Raw genomic sequence first — 20256 nt, forward strand, 5'->3', positions numbered from 1 at the left:
TTCGGTGGTAGCAGCACCACGTACCACTATTGGTACATAAGCTCCAATGTGGACACAGGGCACAGATGGTACTTCGACCTGTGCTAGCGGTAGTACATATAAATAAAAAAAGATGTTGAACCCCTGACTTAATCAGTAGAGAATTTTTTCTGTAAGTGTTTACATTCAAGGCCTTCTCTGGGAAGATAAGGCTGCAGATTGTTTTCTATACCAATTCTTAGGCTGTTTGTATTGCTGTGGTATCAGCTTGCAGTATGTTGCTGCAGTTAAGGTATTGCTAGTAGGGGTGCTTCCTCCCCCTCTTCCTGGAAGGAGTATGTGGTATTAATGTGTAAAGAGCAAATAAACATTGGGTAGTCCTCAGTAATGCTTTGAAATAAGTGTAGGATTATAGTAAGTCTCCTGGCCTCTTGTGACCTCTTCCAGGCCTAGGCACTTTCATTTTTTTCCCAGAAACAAATTAAAACAAGTTTTGATTGACCCAGAAGGAGTGTCACAAAAACCCCAGAGTGACAGGAAAATAAGGCTTTTAAAAATAATTAGGAAAAATAATTAATCCAGCATATTGAGCAAATAAACAGAAATGAAGCAGAAGTGAAACAGATCAAAACTGTTCCTGTTTTTATATAAAAATAATAAATGTCAGCTGATCCGGTTATGATGACTGCAAAGTGTGAGAACTATTTCTGCATACAGTGTCTTTGTTCACAGCAGGTCATTTAACTTTTCTAAGTCTGTTCCAAACTAACAACTAATACACAACAGATTAACTTTCTCCCTTTCTTAAGAAATTGCTGAAAATAAAAAAAATGGGTGCTGTGGTGATGATTTTCTTTAAGAGAAGTTGACAACAGAAAATATTTTTTCCTTTTTGCAAACAATTATGTTTCAAAAGTTAGGCTTTTGTTCTTTATCCCCCAGCCCCTCGAAATCCAGCAGCACAAGAACCTTCAGGTGTCTGAAGTGTGTGATTCGGTTTGTTCTCCTATAGCAAAGCTGAAACACTTCCCCTATGTCCCAGTCACTGTTGTGTTCTGTTTACTTTTATAATGTTAGAATGTGGTGCTGTGTCACTGAAGGCGTGTGATATCATCTTGAATTTAACTGCATGGTTTTTAAACACCTTTAAGCCAGCTAGAGGAGCTATCTTAGGTCTAAAAAGGATATTTCCTTTAATTTTTCAAGTTGTTTATTGCTCATGATGTACAGAACTCATCTTTTCTGTGTGGTCATGAGATAAAACGCCGGAACATTTATCTTCCTTAATTTCTACTTGAGTTTATTGCTTCTTAATCTGGCTGTAACAATGCACTGTGGCTATATTTACTAAGTTAACGGTAATATAATGATTATGTAATGGATTATATCTTTCAGCTACACGGAGTAAAATACAAATTGTAGCTATTGATTTTTATATGACAAAATGTTACAGGTTTGATACCGATTTGAGGTTTTATAGAGCTAATAAGAATAATTTGGCTTACAAGCAGGATTTTTATGGGAAGATCTACTGATGATGGCATGTTGGAGCTAGAGAGCCCTTCTGTATTGCATTCACTCCAGAAGTGTTTACAAATGACCCTAATGCAGTTACTTCTCTGTAATGGTTAAACCTAGACATTAGCATCTGCACTGTATTTCAGAACTACCTTTGGATGACACCTACTGTAAGTTTCCCAGAAGAGCTCAGGGGGAGTCATTAATCATGTATTTTTAGGATATTTATTACCTTATTTACCCAAAAGGACCCCCTAAATCTCTTGATCTGGTAGTTCATTCATACTGAGGTAATTTACAGAGGCCGTAACTCCCAGAACTGAATGGCTTCCATGTCACTTTGTTTTCACTGGTTTTTATGTTGCCCATAATGGTGACTTGCTTTATGGACTGGAGACTGCTGGCACTTCAGTATTCTTTCTGCAGTCTAGGTCTGTCTTATTGGTGGATATATTTCTCCCTGTCTGGGACAGCTATGTTTAGCTAGACTTAGTAAGACAGAACAAGCACCATAACTCTGTTGGCTTTCTCTATTCAGCGCATTTTACCAGTCTTGAAAATTCAAATTAAAGCACTGGATAATCACTTAGACACTTAGCAGGTTAAGGAGTATTGCCTTACCAGAAGGGGAAGGTACCTCCTCAATGCTAGATGGAGCTGGAAAAAAACACAAAGTTATTTGTTTGAGCCTAGAACAGAAAAAGTGTACTGATAATTGATCTAAGGATTAGTGGGGGTTTTTTTCTGAGAAAGAACACATTTATCAAACAAATCACAGAATAAAATCAAAGACGCTGCACTGCTCCCAAAAATTGGATGATGAAAACAATAATCCTGCATTTTCAAAACACTTTGGTTTTGAAAACTGCAAAACATTTCACTTTGAAATTTTCTGACCAAAAGTATTTTACTTTAAAAGCATTTCTCTCTTGAGAATTATATGCATAAACCCAAATATATTAAAGGGTTTATATTCCTTGAAAACAAAATTTTCCTATTTTAAGCAGAATTAAATGTGTGTGGTTGACCATAATGCAAATTTCCAGCTGATTTATTCAAGCAAGACACCTTAAAAAACTGATTTGTAATCACATGTATTCCCTTTTCTGGTCAGACCCAATGCCCCATCATTCTGCTGGCCATGCTTGTAGGTAGTTCAAACATGTGAGCTCTGCTGTTGGCATTATTCAAGCATGTGTTACGGTCTCACTCATTTTCCTAAGGAAGAAAAATAATTCTTGTTGCATGTGTCCAGCTTTGCCACCAGATCCAGATCTTCCAGCTCCAAGGGAAAAGGTAATTAGCAACTGCCTGTCTTTCATCTGAAAGGTTATATGGTCTGGACTTTGGATCTAATTGCCAGAGATGAAACTGATACTGCTTCACAGACCCAAGTGCAAACAATGAAATATTTTGTTCCTCTGGGACAAGGTGAAACCAGGACAGTACAAACTGATAAATAATCAAATGGTTAAAAGCTGGGGAGACATCATTCTTCATCAAAGTCTCCTGTGAAAGGAGAGGGAAAAGGCAGGTGGCTTGCCTTTAGGAGTCCTACTTCTTCTGTGGAAATACTGTGCTGAAGCTTAACAAAGATGCACTATCTTTTTTCCTTCTCACTTACTCTTTACTTGTTCCAAAGCAAGGAACAGAGTGAAACTGAGTGAAGATTTGCTTTAAAAATTGAAGTAATCCCAGTCAATGGCCATATATGGCTTGTCAACAAGAAATGTTGCCCTCCCTCTGAACTAAAAAAAATCTTACCTGATACAATGAGTTTAATTTTAGATTTCTGTGTTTTGCTGGGATGATCCCCAGTTTGTTTGTAGATGCAAGAATATTCAGCTGCGTCCAGTAATTGGACGTTGGAGAGCTTTAAGGAAAAGTTGCCATGCTTCACCTGATCCCCAAAAAGACTGGTTCTGCCATGGTAACGTTTGTCCTGGGACGCCAGTGAATCTTTCCCATTGTGAAAAAAATGTACCACGACAGAGTCTATCTGCCAGTAGAGCATTGAATTGGAAAGGGTCAGCTCTCTGGGAGAGGTGGTGGTGCAAGGCAAAATGACAGTTTCTCCAACAAATGCATGGCACGTAGTGTCTGGTTGACCTGGAATAAAAAACAGAAAGCTTTCTCAGCGTGCAGCAGAGCCAGGGACACCAGGTTTCCTGTAGCTTGGTTTCATCACATTATTATTGCCTCTCTTTACCCTGCTGCTTCTGCCCACCCTGCTCCCAGCCAGGCAGGAGGCAGCGTGCGCTATGCTGAGGGCCATAGTTATTCTCCCAGTAGCCCAGAAGGTCTGTCATTCCCACTTCAGGTAAACGATTCTTCCAAGGCCTTGAGGAGACAGTTTTGCACGGGTGACCTGGACATCAGGCAGAGATGTTACCAACCCTACCAATCAATTCCAGCACACACAAGAACTGGGGTGAGGGTAGCCTGCTGGGGAACAAACAGGCGGACAGGCAGGGCAGGAAGCCAGATCCATCTCGCATGCTGTTCGTTTAATGACCTTGATACTAATTATTTTTATAAATTCTTCCAAGTTAGTTGAAAGTATACTAGAACTTGCACAAAAGGGAGAGTCTGCCACTGTCATGTAGGACAACTCTTACTAGATTGTGGTGTTGTGTTTTCTAGGGGAAGACCAGGTTCTGGAAGAAGGTTTCTATATATTTATAAAGCATAGACAACTAGGTATTTTCAGCACAGAATGTGGGCTTAACACTTCAGCCAAACCTGTTTTATAAAATGATTTTATAAATTAAAATGCAGATTAATTGATTTGGATGGAAAACTCATCCCCAGCAGGGAGCGTAACAAAAGCCGCATGAGTCTGCAATTGAGGCAAGAAGAAAAGCTAAAATTCACTGTGAAACAACTCAATCTGTTTTCATGGCCAAAGTTCTGTGAAGCATAAGGGGTAAGTAATCAGGCTGAATATAGAAATAAATGTTGTTGGTCACAATGTGGTCATTCCTGTGTTCTAGGTCTGCACCAGCTCTGTGCATATATTGGACTAAAGACCAAAGAGAATCCCCAGTTCCCCCTTGAAGTCACTGACATCAGCCAGGGCTCAGCTTGTTACACGCTTGGGCCTCTGTTTCCATATTAATCAGTGTCCGGTTTGAGGCTTGTTTGGTGTCACACCGTGCCTATCCAGACAGACATAAAAGCAGAAGGAAGAGTAATTGAGAAAGCTAAAGCGCAGAGCCAAGTAAACGTCTTTGATTATAACTCAACATCTGCTTTCCTTTGGTTTTCAGCCGAAAATCCCAGTCCACTTTTGCCCAACAATGTAAATTCTTAGCTGAAAAAAACCACATATCCCCAGTGCTATTTCTGGTCGTTGGTGGAAGGAGAGTCTCCTCACTGTGTGGAGAGCTCAACCATTTTCAGAAGGTATCTGCTGCTGACCAGGTTTTGCTTCTCAGAGGGAACGTGAATCACAACAGTATGCAAGCAAGAGTCTCTATTTATAATAAAGCCGAGTCTCCGCTGTACTGTGCCCTTACTGGCACAGCATGTACGACCCTGTGCTCCCCAAGGAGACTGCCTCAGCCCTGCAGTTAGTGGCACACCCAGACAAGGCCATTAGCTGTACCCAGCACACCTGGATGGCCACTGTCACCTGAGGAAGGGCAGGGAGGGGGGCAGGAGCCTGAGGCCCATCCCCAAGCTGTGTGGGGCTGGGGAGCCGAGCAAGGCTGTGCTCAGCAGGGTCTCCCTGAGGCAAGGCTGAAAGTTGACTGTAGTTATGGTTGGCCACGGTTAACTAGCCATGCTGGGGAGATGAGTGTCCCTGAGGCGGCTGTAGGTGTTCTGTAAGCCCTGGAAGAAGTGAGCCTCCAGAAGAGCTTTCTGGTGGGAAGAGTCCTGTCCACAGGATGCCATTAGGAGAGAGCTTGCAACGTATGGGGTTGTGCATGGATGAAGAAAAGATGATCCTGAAATCAACAAAACTTGTGGCTCTATTCAGAAAAATAGACAATAAGCATTTGCTTAGTGAGCAAAAGAGGGAGAGTGTTGGTCCTATCTGCTGATTACAGTCACTTCTAAATTTGACACTGGTTTTAGAAGTGCACCTGTTTGGTTTTGGGCTCTTTATTCTTTTCCTGAAAAGACAGTGGTGCCCAGCATATCTGAGCTTAGCATAACTATTCCTTTCCTGCATGATACAGTGTACAAAGCTTGTAACACTTGTGATGACCCTATGAAGACCCACAGGGTCCAACACACCCTGCCCTACATTGCTTTCAGCTGGTAAAGCCAGGGCAGCAGGAGGCAATAAAGGAGGCACAGCTGACGTTGCCTGGGACAAGAAAAAGTAACTGAAATTAGTTGTTTAACAGACCCTACAGCTGTATGAGGTCTTTTGTAGATGAGAAGAACAGAATTCTAGGCACAAGTCAAAGCAGCACCCTGATGGAAGCTAGCCTTGAGGAGCATAAAGTCATGCTAAAGACCGCTGATGCTGTGCTAAGCTTTTCACCAAGGCTATTGATGCTCCAGGAGGTGTGGAAATCAAGAGCAGCCTGGCCAGAAGACTGAAGCAGCTGCACAGCGAGTGGTGGGGATGGTGGCAGCCGCTGCTGGGGTGTGTGAAGCAGGGTGAGTAGTGCTTACTTGATCTACCTAGTAAGCGTTGTGTGTGGAGGATGCTGTTCTCAATTTTGGAAAAAATGCACGTTGGCACATAGCTTTCAGTTGCAATTATAGGATTGAAATGTAAAGTGAGATGAGTTTATTTTGTGGATTTTTTTTTTGGTGTGTTTTAAATATTGCCCAAATGTTTAAGACTATTGAGGTGAAGTTGAGTGTGCTAATTTAACCAGTCGTTAAGATTCCTGTAATGAGAAAACACTGCTACTTCAGTATCCAAAGCATGGTGCAGGGAAGCTCATAAATACTGGGCTTTTTGGTTTCCCCTTCCTTTCCTCCCCTTGAAGAGGATCTAGGGTAATCATTTTTGTTTATTGATTATATATTGCTTGTACAAGAGGAATCTAGGATGCCAGTAGGTGATCTAGAGTTTATGCCTTGTGGAAAGCTCTTGAGTGCATCTCTCAAGTTTGCTCTGGTGATACTAGTACAGTTCTGACAGAGACAAAGTAGTTTATTAGTGGAAGTGATGGGTTAAGCAGAAAAGTGTTTCAGTGTTAGAAACCAGGCAACAGAGAATTTCTTGTTTTTCTGAGTACTTATGAGCCCAAACTGAAATGGGTTACCCTGACAAGGTAGTGTTGTGTGGTTCCTTACAGGCTCATGTCTTGCCTACATCCAAAAGTATTCTGGGGAGGGTAGGGGGTTGTTTGCAATGCCAGTTGCTTGCTCAGAAACACTGAACTTGAATGCCCTTATTTTAGGGGGTGGATGGAGGGGGAAGAGTCAAAGGGTAGTCACTGAAATGGCTTTGCATGCTTGCAAGTGCACTCAGCTGCTGAAAGAGCACACCTTAAGTGGCAATAGACTTTTCACACTGCTATGTGGAGATGTGTGAAAATTTTCCCTAAAAATGTCAGTTGTGCTTCCAGAAGTGAGAGAGAGACTAATTCCAGATGAAGTGTAACCTCCTGAACCACCAAAGCACCTTGTAAATGCACGACACTTCTGGGCAAACAGAGGAGTCTTGACCACAGGCAGAAGTCTTAATATTGCCCAAATTGAGCCTCAGATAAGGAAATTACAGGGACTTGCCCCTGCAGCTTGTATAAAACTCCCTTACTGGCATATACTAGTGTATCCCTTTCATAGGGAAGATCGTATCTAATCTATATAATGTCAGAAATCCAACTGCTAGAACATGGCAGAGCATGTGCAAAGATTCAGGGGGAGAAACTGCTGCTGGGCTCCAGTCCTTTCACTTACCTGGTTATGCCTATAGCAAGCCCAGCTACTTAATGAGTTTAAATACAAAAACAGATGCAAGGCAGCTGGAGGTTGTAAAGGATGAGATTCCAAGTAACCCTTAATATTATGGAAATGTTAGGGTATTTTTAAGGATGGGGGGAGGATAAACTTCACATATGTGGTCCTGAAACACCTTAAACCTTGAAACTACTTCCTTTCAGATACAGAGGTTTATCTGAAGGTTATTACCTGTACTTGCAAACCTTGGACTGTGATGAAATATATTCAAAGCAAAGCATGTGTTTGTTTTGTTTTGCTCCAAGATTCTCAGTTTTCAGTTTGTGTATTCACATATAAATACTTCCACAAACTCCAAGATGTGTGTTACAGTATATTTACCTCTGGGTAAAGATGCAAGCAGTAAGCAGGCAACCATCCAGAGACCAGTCTCCCTAATAAAGTGAGAGAGAGAGAAATGGCAAATGCTTTGTTAGAATGCTAGAGCAGAGATCAAAGACCTTTTCTCTGGCGTAACTTATGCCCTGTTTCACAGCTTCATCTGTCAAGGGAGTTTGGATACAAAGCTGGATGGGTTAGAAACTCTGTCTTGTTTTGTCATCTAGTTTTGGTGTGGATTGTATCTCCTGTCTGTAGATCTGAGGTTTCTCAAAGGTTGTAATGGGATGGGGCTTTCAGCTGCAAACACCAGACCCATACTTCCCACTTGCATTCTCATGTGAACAAAGTTAATTGTGTATGCCTAGTCATAGTTTGCTTTTGAGATTATTTTCTATTGACAATTAAATTAAATTCCCTCTGCCCCCAAACTTCAGTTCTTCGCAGCACAAGAAAAGTGTAGCTTACCGTTTCATTTTTGTGCTTTCCTGGCCCTTAGGAATCCCTCCCTGTTGCGAGCTTCACCAGGCGCTCCAGCTGCTACTTCTGTCTCTGCAAAAGAGTGAAAAGCTCTTAATTTTTGTTGCCGCAAGCATTTGTCCAGAAGAGGATAGGTTATTTACTAGCATTTTGTTTGCTGTGGTTCAGTCTGTTTTCTTTCACTCTATGTACACAATACAGCGTATTATTATATACACTTTGTGTATACAGTATACAACAGAGTGTATTTAAACTCTGAATACACTCCTACAATATGCAGAGTGTATTTATTTTCACATGTAACATGGATGTGAATCACAAGCTGTGCTCTGACTAGCCTTGAACTTTCAGCCTAGTGAAGGGATTCTTGTTCTACAGCCAGCTGAGATCAAAGAAGGCAGTGAAACCTCATGGTTTTATCTATTTATCAAACATGTTTATGGTTCATGTGTTTATCAAAGGGTGTAGACACCATTCCTCAGAGTACCAAACACCACCCAAGCTGCATATCTACCAACAAAATGCAAACATGGCTAATAAGCCTATATGGAAAATGCTGCTTAAAAGAGCTTCTTCTCTAAGGAGGCTGTTAAATCAGGTACTTTCTCAAAGAAGGTAAAAAAACCCAAAACAACCACTCCAGAGTTGGGGTCAGGGGGAAGAACGTGGGTTTTGGGCTTCTTCTCCTGGTCGTCACAGCACCTCGTAGCTTAAGGAGTACATACATGTGAGTGATTATTTCTCCCTAGTGTGCTCCAGAGATAATGCTGATGGTGGAAGTAGTGGTTTAGCCAAGGTCCTTTTCCTGCTGAGGCAGCTCTGTCCGGGGAAGCTGCTGGTGCTGTTGTCCTGCCTAGTGCTCCTGGTGCAGTGGCAGTTCTTGGGGTGAGCAAGACCCGAGAGCTGCATTGCTGTTTCTCCCTCTCTCCCCATGGCCAAGCCCTGGTTATGCTTCACTTACCAGCCCCTTCATGATACTTAGTGCAAGTCATCTGCTGTCTTTGGCTTCTTTGGCATTAAAATCGGTGTGTTCTGTGTGTTTGTGGTGAACTTCTGTGGTTGCCTGCCTCCCCGTTGTAATGGTTAGTGTTTCAAGCAAGGGTATAAATTGATGCAAAGTGAGCTTATTCCGTGTTTCCTTCCTGCCTGCCTTTTTCAAAGTGAACTGAGGTGCTTATGGTCACTTTTATTTGGCTGACTAGTTCTTCATGGTGGCCCGTGGAGTTTATCCTCTGTTTCAGCTTTGTACCACTCCACATAATGCTGCTCTGCAAAATTACCATGAGCAAACTTCTCTTGCGCTCTGGTTGGATAGTGGGGCAAGAGTGGGGTGGACTGGGGGGGACTAGAGCTCCACAACAACTTACTATTAGGCAGTAGCAAGGTCTCTCACCAGGCTGAAGGAGGAAAGCCTAGCAGGTGGTGCTCTGTAGTGGTACTGTGGCCGTGCCCGCTCTCCCCATAGGTAACGGGATCCTTATGATATCTCCCTACGTGGAAAGAACTAAAAATTTGGTAGGTGTGGCCAGCTAACAGGTCTGTGTAAAGGTGCAATAGCGGCAGACAGGAACAACCTGAAGGTCAGAGCCCCTAGGGGTGATGTCATCCTTCTGAAGAGTCAGTTGTTCTCTAACAGTTTTGATTCTGACTCAAGACCCACATGAAAGGGGTTGTTCCAGCCCAGCCAGCTTGTTTGCGCCTCTGACTGGTAACTCCCACAGAGTCCCTGTGGGGTTTCTGGTTCTCACAAACACCTGTACAAAAGTCTTGGACTTGGGAGGAAGTGGGATCAGAGCTGAAATACCAAATCGCACGTGAATGTTGAGCTCTCCTGCCAATGATGTGCTTTTGTTGCTTCCCTACTGAATGTTAAGCTTGTGCATGAAGAAGGAGCAAGGCAGGTCTTGTTTTAGGAGACGTTATCTAACTGCAGGAATGCCTCAGACTAGTCCAGCTGGAGCACCTGACCCTTAGTTTAGCTTAATCCAGTGCTGTTTAGTTGAAATAACATTTCTTTCTGGATTGAGCTGACTCTGCTTGAAACAGAGACGTTTACACTGAGCCTCCAGAAAGATTGTTCTTGGTATGCTAAAGGGGACATCTGTTCCCATCTGTGCAGTTCAGCAGGTGTAAGATATTTCAATCACCACGTGGATCAGCATTTAAAATAATTCATTTCTCTGTGATATTTCCCTCCATATTTTTTTTAATAATTATTTTTAAGTGCTGGTTTCAATGAAATGGAACTGTAGGAAAGTAACAATTTTTTTTTCTTTGTAACTTTTTAAAAGTTGATCCATTTACTGTTCATTTTAAACTAACAAAGGAATTATTTAGGAATTATTTTTCAGAGGTTAAAACAATTGAGTAATGTTGTGCAATGAAGAATCACTTCCTGAAGAATTAAAATACAACTTTTTAACACATTAACATACCTGGAATAACTAAGGCATGTGATGTAATTAAAGCATATGATTAAATTGCGAAACACTGAACTACTTGGCAATGTCTTGTCACATGTGCGAGGCCATTTACTGAACACACTGGCTCAGCCTGCAATAAAATTAAATTAATCAAGTAGGCAAGTAACCAAATGTTCCTGCTGCCTGTAGAGTAGCAGGACTTCATGTTCCAAAGTAAATTGATTCAAATTGTTCCTTTCCAGTGCAGGATGGGTAGGGGTGGGAAAGGGTCTACATGCTATTGTTGAAGGCTTCATGCTTTTGGAGCACTAAAACTTTCCCTCTAAAATAAAGAAAGAAAATGGTATTTTCCATGAGTGCTCCGTTAACCCTGGAAATAGCGTTGCTGCACTACATTAAGGACATTCTTTTGTGAATAGCTCTGCTGGTCAGGATAGTTGGAGTGCCAGGAGGAGAAAATGCTGTGGGTAGAGGTGCTGTGCAAGAACATGTTCTGTGCAGATGGGGTTTATTTTGTTGGTTGGTTTGTCTGGGTTTTTTCTGTTGCCATAAACCTTGCTCTGAATTCTGTGGGCAGCAGTTAGATCATCGGGGATGGTGCAGCTGGAGCGTGACTCACCTGTGATCATACAGTGGGCAGCAGTTCTGGTGGCTGGGCGGCTGGGTTACGGTACCAGGAAAACCAGCTGGTTTCAGTGATCAGTCCAGCAGTGCCTTGTAGCCACAGTGCACCTGTATGCTTTCACTGCAAGGAACGGTCTGTTTGGGATCTAGGCCAGAAAAGACCCTGGAACTGGAAATCTAGAGGAGTGTGAAAGGCTGTTATGGGACAGTGGTCTGAAGCAGGGTGGTGGCCAGGGCGAGGAAGGAGATGCTGAGCTGGAACCCTTTTGACACGGAGGAGGAACCTACCTCTGTGTGGTGTCTAAGTGTAACACCGATTTAAAAATCGTTGTGAACTACATGGACATGACCATTTGGATGTTATATTGCAAGGACTGATTTGCTTGTTAGCTCTTCCACTTCATTTGCCAGCCTCCAATACTGGCTGAGTATCATAGGTAATGCAGCTGGGCACTGAGTGAATGAATGGTGATACAAGTTGGAGTAGGCACCACTGGCTGTTAAGGACACTGGTAATTCAGAAAGGATTAGCCAAAACCACCTAGCAGATGAATGAAGGCCACTGCCAAGAAGGAAACGGCTCACTGTGCACCTGGCAAAGCATTGCAGCTTAGTCACTGATAGTTTCTTCAAGTATTCCCCCCCACCCAGCCTCATACGCCTTTGGCTTTTGAGAACAGATTTATGCCAGCTGACCGTTGTTACTGATGCTTGTAAGAGGACAGAGGGACCTTTCTCCCCAACTTTGTGAAATCCTGAAAGCACCCTGAGCAGAGAAGTGTTGCCTTACTGTTCCTTATCCACGTCAAGGCAATTTTCTGTCACTTCTTTAAATGCTCTCTGCTCTTGTAACCATGCGGTCCTTTTACCTTTAGGTAAAAGCTAATAGCTAGTAGAAAGCTAATGAGTGATCTTGCAAGCGGAAATTATGGTCTGGCTTCTTAGAGAAAGTTCTTATGATGCAACAGTCTGTACTGAAACTGCATGATTACTTCTGATCTTATCTGACAGCAACCTGTAAACAAAACGAGGCATCATTTAGAGACCTGTCCTGTAATTAGTTCAAGGAAAGATATGTAAGAGGTCTCAGTAAGGGACATGCAATCATGTATCCAAAAATGACGGTGGCTTTCTCTTTTAGGGTTTTAGATTTTGAAATTAATTACCCTAATTTGAAAGCAATTTTCTGGGGATTTGTGAGCAGGCCATGTTCCTGCAGCTAACCGCTGTGTGATTCACCCTCTCCGCTCCAGGCAGTGGGAAGAAGTGCTCTTTGCCTGCTGGGAGACTGTCTGGAGCTTCAGGCTGCAAAATGTGCTGTAGTGGCAGCTGAGTCTTGGATTGGATCCTTATCCTCAGGTGCACTGTAGCAAACTTCATGCACTTGTGAGGGTGGCTGATCTGGTTTTCATGTTTGTTTGTTTCAGCAAAGTTTGCAGCTGTTTAAAGCTCTCCAAACTTGTCCTTATCTGCTGTGGACTGGAGTGTTGTGTACCCTGTCCGTGCTCCCCTTCTTCCCTCGCCGTGCTCCAGTCGCACTGCCGATGCTGTGGAGGTGGTAGCTGGGGTGCTGGTTTGGGGCTTGGCTATGTTTCCCCATGCTGCTGGAATTTCCCACTGCCTGTTTAAGGCTTGTCGTGGGCCACAGTCAGGCTCTGGGGACTGAAAGATTGTTACCAAATGCATACCTAATCTGAAAAGTTGTCCCTTTTCAGGGGTAAAGAACGACTGAGTAATAGTGCATGACTTTCTACCACTGTAAAGCTGTACCCCATACAGAGTATAGCAGCAGGAACATACACGCCTTGCCCTGGATTTGAATAGATAGTTTTGGAAAGAGGGAATTTATCCACGTGTATAGAAATAAAACGTGGAAGGGGGGAAACAGAAATTACAGTCTATATCTGATCAGAGTTTCCAAGATTCAGACCCAAACATCTTCCCAAAGGTTTGGAGGAAAATGGCAAAGCTCTGGATCTGTCTGGCCAAGAAGGGAGTATGTATAGCTAGCACATTTGATGATAAACTGGAATGCTCAGGAAATTAGACTTTATTCTTGATTTCAAAATAACCTTTCTGAATAGCTCCCAGACTAAACCGAGGTTTTTTGTGGCTTTGCAAAATGGGAAGGGTTTGGGTGGCTCAGGACTGATGCTAAATGTGGAATGTTTCATTTCAACTTTCAGAAGGAAGAAAGCATGCCCTTGGCATGCAAGTGAGCAGAATTCAACACTGATCAAATGATGGTCCTGTGAGTATTTAGTGGTTTCACATTGTTTGGTCTGACTGAATTCTCAGGCAGTCAAGATACATGCCATCCATACTTCCAGCTATCATTTCTGACGAATTTTGTATCTGTCATCTGCTTGATTCCCTTGGGTGCAGGTCAATCCAGGGACTAGAAGGGTGTCTAGATCCCAGAGGGGATTGCGTCACTGCTGCCTGTGGGGTCTGTTAGGCTGTTTTATGTGGCAACTGTCCATAACTTTCCGTAATGGGCTCTTAGCCCGTTTTCTTAAAATGTGCTTTATGCTTCATGTAACAAACTTTTGTGCTAGATTTAGCCAGTAGATTTTCAAGAGAATGCTGCTGCTGTGTAGGGTGGCTGGGCAGTGCCTTTCATTTGCTTTATTTCTGTCGGAAAGACTCTTCACTTCGGAAGCAGTTTCTGCCTAGCAAGTGTTCCCAGCCTCATTTATCCCTGTCTTGTATGTCAAAAGCCCTCTTGGGTTTCTGGGGGCTGCAGATTTTGATGCTGTCTGGGTAGGAGCTCAAGAAGCTCAGCCTAAGTGTATGGCGTATCCCACCCTTTGCCCGACCTTGTGCTTATGGGGTGAGACTTACTCCCTGTGACTAGTGGTGTGCAGTGGTCTCATGCCCTTTTATGAAACTTCTGAAGAGAAACCAAGAAGTCATTGTTCCTTTTTGTGATGTCTTTCTGACAGCTCCCCCCAAAGTTCCTCTTTCTCTCAATTCCTTTTTGCTCTTCTGAGAGTTTCCATTGCTCTTTATCTGCCAGTTCCAACAAAATGTGGTGGTGTTTGGTTTTTTTTTCTGTTTTGATGAATAAATTATTCTCAAGAATAAAGAGCTGTGCTTTCAAGAGCTTGCAGTTACATGAAAAAGGCATAGGTGTGGGTTTTTTTTGGTTTGCCTTTTAGAAAACTGTAGCCTTAAAGAAGCATCTCACAAGTGACAATGCGGAAAGAGGCAAGGTTTCCTTCAGCTGAATCAATATAGTGTATTTTTTTCTGACTTCAGAGGCAGTTCCTGTCTGTATATCTGCTTTGGGTACTCTCTGGATGATGATTTTGTTTACTGTTGATTAACCTCTGAAGACAGAGGTATTGCAGAGTAAAATATCAACATGAAATATGGACTTTAATTTTTCATTCTTCACTGTGCATTTCTTCTTCTGGCATGTGCTCACTGACTCTTAAATCAGTGGCTTTACTTGATTCTGGAGCACTCTATTAAAAAAACAAATAACTAAGCTGATCCTTAGATTCACTTACGTGAGGAGTCCTGGAGACATTATTGTTAACTGATGTCAGTAAAAACGTTTGTTGAATTAATGCAACACTGACCAATATTAGTATTTCTAAAGTGGATGATTTGAAGCTAGTTGGGACAATGACACCTGGTCTGGAAGACAGATATGATCTAATTTGGGTTACTAGTACTACTTTGGAGTAGAGACCTCAACACCTGTGAAAATAGCTCCCAGTAGGTGCCTACTTATTGCCATAACCTCTAAAAAGCTTAGTTAGCCCTCTTACTGCCTGTGAGTGTGTGTGAGGTTCTTGCTGGCCATAAGCTGAGGTTAAACTTTTGTAGGCTGTATTGTGGTAGATGATGGGTGAAATAAAGCTATCTCACTGCTCTTCCTCTGGCCCTCTCAAGTACCTAAACATTATTTGTTTTTCCTTTAGCCAGTATGCCAAGCAATATGAATTCTTGTAATAGCTCCTCATAAATGAGATACAGGCAAGAAGAACCAAAATGGATCAAAGTACATGGGAAGTTCTTGCATATTATGGGTGTGGTTGACAGGTATTTCTGTTTACTCTTCCATGTCTGTCTCATGGCCTTTCTCTCCCACTGTAGTTATGATTTGCTTTAAAGGGTTTTGTGCCATCTGGGTTAGAGATTCCCTATGTGAAATAATTCTTTTTCATTGAAGGACTGGATCATCTAATGCTGTTAATCTGTTACTTGTAGAAATATCCCTACAATGAAATGTTTCCGCACAGATCAAATTTCTTTGCAGCTCCATCATTCAGTGGACTCAGGTCCTCAACTTGCACCTACATTGGGAATCTCATGATTATTTGAACTCTTCTTTGTTACTAAGCTCCTGCACAGGGACAAGAACTCCCTGGTACATACACAGTTACAGGCTTCTCAGAAAAGCAGGCTAAAGAGGGTATTGCTGCTAGAAATCATGGAAAGCACAGAGCCGGGCTAGTGGCTGGCAAAGAGATGGGTGATACAGGGTGCTGCCTGCTGCTATGGAGGGATGGGCATCACAGAAGCAGTAACTGTAACTGTCTCTTGCTTCCCAGCTCCAGCCAGCCACCAGCTGTCTGGCTCAGCAGGGCTCTTGGTGACTTAAGCAAGAGCCTGTTTTGCCTGCATTCAAGCTGGGCCTGCTTGTAAATGCTGAAGCAGGCAAGTGGTCTGACCTTGGCTCTCTGCCTAGCACATAGGTTATCTCAGCAGTGTTTGATCTCTCCACTGCTTACAGTTAGTAAGTCTCTGAAAGCTCATGAGTGTGATCCCTTTCTTTGTTCTCCATCCCACGCGTACAGTGTCTTGGCAAAGTGCAGCTGAAGGTCTGTAAGCCCTAGGGGGGATATAGCTTGACAATAATCGATTTACTGAACAAAAAGCAAGAACAGTATTGAGCATTTATACTGTGAAGCTCCAATGCAAAAAAAAAAAAAAATCTTTTTAAAACTGTCAAGCTGTCAGTATTTAGTGTAATGATTTCATAAATGTTTGTGGTAATGGCTTTAGCTGTGTCTTGCTAAATATATATTATCCATTGTACAAGTGTGTGTTGTTTCTTTTCCACTTCAGTCAGCGGTTATCTTTCACACTGAGGCAGGATTATAAAACCCCCTCGGTAAATGTCATCAGTCCAAAGAAGGGAAGAGGAAAACTCCCTCCCTTTGAACTTTCAAATTCATGTAGTGGATAAAGCCCAGTCACAAGGGAAAGGGAAAAAGGGAAATTCTGGGGTACTTTCCTAGGAAGCAGAAGGGAAACTATTTCAGGCTCAAAAGACCGCTTTGAACTGATAGCATAGTCAATAAAATGTCTTTATTACTTTTGTTCAAAGCCTTGTCTAAGAGGAAGTATAACACACTGACACCAGAGAATTTCCATTCTCCAAAATTACTTTCCACCTCAATACTGTGAGAGCAGGGAAAATCCTGGCCTGCAGATGTTTATTTTTGCAGGGAACAGTTGCCAGCAACAGGCTCAAGGACTACCAGTTGCTTTTCTGGATTGTGAGTCCTCTCTCCTCTTAGCTATTTCTAATTTGCACACTGTAGAAACCACCTTTCTTCAAGACCAGGTGATGTTAGTGATACATATACACGATTCTACCAAGATAAAATAGTCAGTTTATTTTTTCTCTATCAGACCTGTTACTAGGCAATACATCTCCTCCCTGATGTGTAACCCTACGATCAGTTAGATCCATATTTCCTGACAAGTGAGAAAAAGAAGAAATTTGGATGAAGTTCAGAAAATATTTATTATTGCCTTCTAGGAAGGCGTTAAGTATTCATCAACAAAGCGATGAGCCTCACAGGTAAATGAGGCCAATTAGTAGCCAGTGCTGTTGTAGTTGTTGCGTTGGATGTGGAAACACTGGGAATGGTGGGTCTGAAAATGGAAGCTCAGGATGCCAGGGTGAGAGGAGGAAAAGAAACTGAGGTTAACCAAGGTTGGCACAACTTGCCTTGGCTCTTCCCCAGAGAATGTTAGCTTGTGACCAAACTGACTGAGCCCTGAGCCGGGCACCTTGCTTGTGGCTTGTACACCTAGAAGACAAACCCTACATTACTGGCTCCTCTAAGTGACAGGAGCTCCCTGAGTCAAGTCCTGGGTTTTTGTACGAAGCTACAAAATGCAGTGTATAAAACATGGCTTATAAGCAGCTGTTCATCATGAAGTCTTTATAGTCCTGGAACAAATCCTGGGTCTGATCGATGATATTAATTAACTCACTGATGTCACAGCTACTGAACCGAAAGAAACTAGTCTCTGCTCTGCCTGAGCTGTTGTCTCTAGAGTATTGCTCTGTTAAAGCAAAAGTGAAGGTATCTGGGTTTTATTTGTGGTTTGTTTTCTTTTAATGATTATAAACAGACCTACAGCTGCAGTTTGTGAGAACTTTTTGAAGAGGGAGGAAATGTTTATAGAACAGCTTTCCCAGAGAGTGATTCACAGCATGTACCCAGTACCACCTGCGTCCTAACAAAGTATCGCTGATACTCCTGCATGTTCTGGATCACACCTTTTCTTATGCAAGGAAAACCAGGTAAGTTTTGAGTGAATATAAGTAACTAAGAAAAAGAGGAGCTATTCTCTTTTCCGGGAGCCCATCTTGGCCTTCTCCATAGTTACCTAGTGAAAAGCACAAAGTACTCATGGAATTCTTTGTACTAGTAAAAAGATTGAGTCCTAGTAGTTCAAAGACTCTTGAACCAGTGACAAAAGTAAAGCTAACAGTTGCCAAATACAGTGCAAGCTTAAACCCACCCCCGCTCCTCACAATGGAATTGCCTTCCCAACCCCTGCTTTTTTGAAAATATTTAAAAAGCTGAAGCCTATACGGTCTTTTAAACCTAGCTGTTCTAGCATCAGAGCAGAAAGTTTCTAGCTGTATGGCTGTATTACAAGCCTGAGAATGTTGATGTCCAATTAACTTTCTGTCCATCAGAGATGGACGCAAGTAGGATCCTAAATAGGGGTCCCTAAAAGTGCCTGTAAGCACTCCATTTTTTTCTTCTTTTGCTAAGCTGAAAATAATTGTTCCAAGTGGAGAACAGTCATACACAGAGTTAATGGGATGTACATACAATATACAACACAGTTGTGTTGAGATACTGAAGTTATTTTGCTCAGGTGTTGGAGAACTGTAGGCTATTGGCTTGATAGCTGACATAGACTTACTGGCTGTCTGAAGCAAATATCTTGAACAATCTAATTTTGTAAGTAGGAAAAAGAAGAGTGGGGACCATAAGCACTCCCTGTAGGCCCTGTACTCTGGAATGTTTCTCAGTCACCTTAAAGCTCTCAGATTTTGTTGTTTAATACTTGGTTCATATCCAGTTCAGCCAAATTATTTTACAATCTGAGCTGCCCATCTGAAATATCTTAAGACTGATTGAATCCTGTCTCATTCTTGTCCCATCAGCCAAAGTACTTTTTCTGTTAGTGCAATAGCATTCCTTTATTTTTTTTAGCTCCATCTGTAATTGTGACCACACAGGGAAGTGCTGGAGGCTTTTCAAAGAAACAGACTTGGGGTTTGGAAGCAAAGAAAGTAACTCCTTTTTTACAAAGCACTGTGAAAAATCACTTTGTGTTTGCTTCCTATAGATAGGTTTCTATTCAGAACTGTAGCAAAAGGAAGAGGTGACATCCTTCCGCTTACCCTTTTCTGACAACAGTACCCTATTCTTCCTATGGCCATGTGTATGTACAACTAATTTGCATGTGTTGCCTGCTTTCTCCTTTAGGTATATGTGGGGATCTTACTGCAAGTTATTTCATTATTGTTAACTGTACATGTGTCTTGGGAGAGAGGGGTGTGTGTGTTTTCCTCTTTCTGTGGTGGTTCAGTGTCTTGACTTTCCTCTTGGAGACTGTAGGACTTCAACAGAGTTTCTTGTGAATGATTTTTAGGTGAGGGCTGTATTTGGCTGAAGTGCTGCTCTTCCAGAATTGGAAGATGGATCCTCAGCTCTGTTTGGGCTATGTTTTTCAAAAAAATCCAAATCCACCTCCTCCCATTCCTTCTCTTCCCCTTCCCCCAGTGGACTACTTTGCAGTAGAAGGGTCTCTTCCCTTGTAAGAAAGTGGAGGAGCAGTGTGAGATGGAAGCCACAATTTCTTTTGCTGTCACATTTCGTACTGCAATGTCTTTCTGTGACTTCATTTTTATATTACAAATCAGCACTGGAAGCCTTGCAAGCTCTCATCTTCAGGGCATAACTGATCTCTTCTCCCCCCCCACCCCACCCTGCCCCTTCTTCTCCTTTGACATTCTGCTCCACAGGCTTATGCACTAACATATTTTGAACTGATAATGTGTTAGACTCCATGCACTTCTCAACAGTGACTCTTAACAGCTCTATTGCAGCTGAGGCAGTGAGAAAACAAGCTTAAGTGTTCAGACCCAAACTCTGTTGGATTCAATTTCTGTTCCAAAGCAATAGCTCCTGGTAATGGGGCAGTAATGTTGCCTCAGAGAAGTTTAGAGCTGTTAGAAGCAAAAGCCAGCAGAAACCACTGTCCTAAGCCTAGGAAAACCTGAAGAAACCACTTTTCAGGTGTTGGACTAGACCACATGATTCCTCTTCTCCCCTGTAGCACAGAGGTGACTTGTGCCAGAGATGGTGGTGTGATTGAGCCATGCAATGTGGTGATGGAATAGAGGCAATGCAATAGGACGAAGAACTCCAGGAGCATGCAAGATGTAGTTAAGGATGACCTGGGCTAGTCTGTAGTGGCAACCCAGTGCTAGGGAAGGCCTGAGGTGGAGCTGTAGGAGCTGATTCTGAAAAAACAGGTATATTTAACTTATGTACCCCTCGCCTCTGATCCTCAAAGTTAGCAAATGCTAACTGCTATTATGACTTGGGCAGCATTTGTGTCCCTGCTCTGGCTTTGCTCCTAATCGGCTCATGTAGGCAGTAAAGCTTTACTTTGTGCAGGACTACCAGGAGTTGTGGATGCTGGG

The 20256-nt window shown here is 42.5% G+C and overlaps 1 protein-coding gene across 4 annotated transcripts in view; it reads right to left on the reverse strand.

Annotated features, from left to right (window-relative positions):
• LOC130144767 (myelin-oligodendrocyte glycoprotein-like) overlaps positions 1-20256 on the reverse strand; it is a 33968-nt gene that overhangs the window by 2141 nt on the left and 11571 nt on the right. For 2 of the 4 annotated variants that reach the window (XM_056328888.1, XM_056328887.1), the window contains 5 exons: positions 11269-11450; positions 8215-8298; positions 7750-7802; positions 3262-3606; positions 2119-2154 (listed from right to left, as the gene is read on the reverse strand). In XM_056328888.1, coding sequence (XP_056184863.1) covers positions 2119-2154; positions 3262-3606; positions 7750-7802; positions 8215-8222 — 442 coding nt within the window. In that variant the 5' untranslated portion in view covers positions 8223-8298; positions 11269-11450. The remainder of the gene's footprint in view (positions 1-2118; positions 2155-3261; positions 3607-7749; positions 7803-8214; positions 8299-11268; positions 11451-20256) is intronic. The other 2 variants (XM_056328886.1, XM_056328885.1) reach the window with 1 other exon arrangement.

The sequence above is a fragment of the Falco biarmicus genome, chromosome 2 (genome assembly GCF_023638135.1).
Source record: "Falco biarmicus isolate bFalBia1 chromosome 2, bFalBia1.pri, whole genome shotgun sequence".
NCBI classification, from domain to species: domain Eukaryota; kingdom Metazoa; phylum Chordata; class Aves; order Falconiformes; family Falconidae; genus Falco; species Falco biarmicus.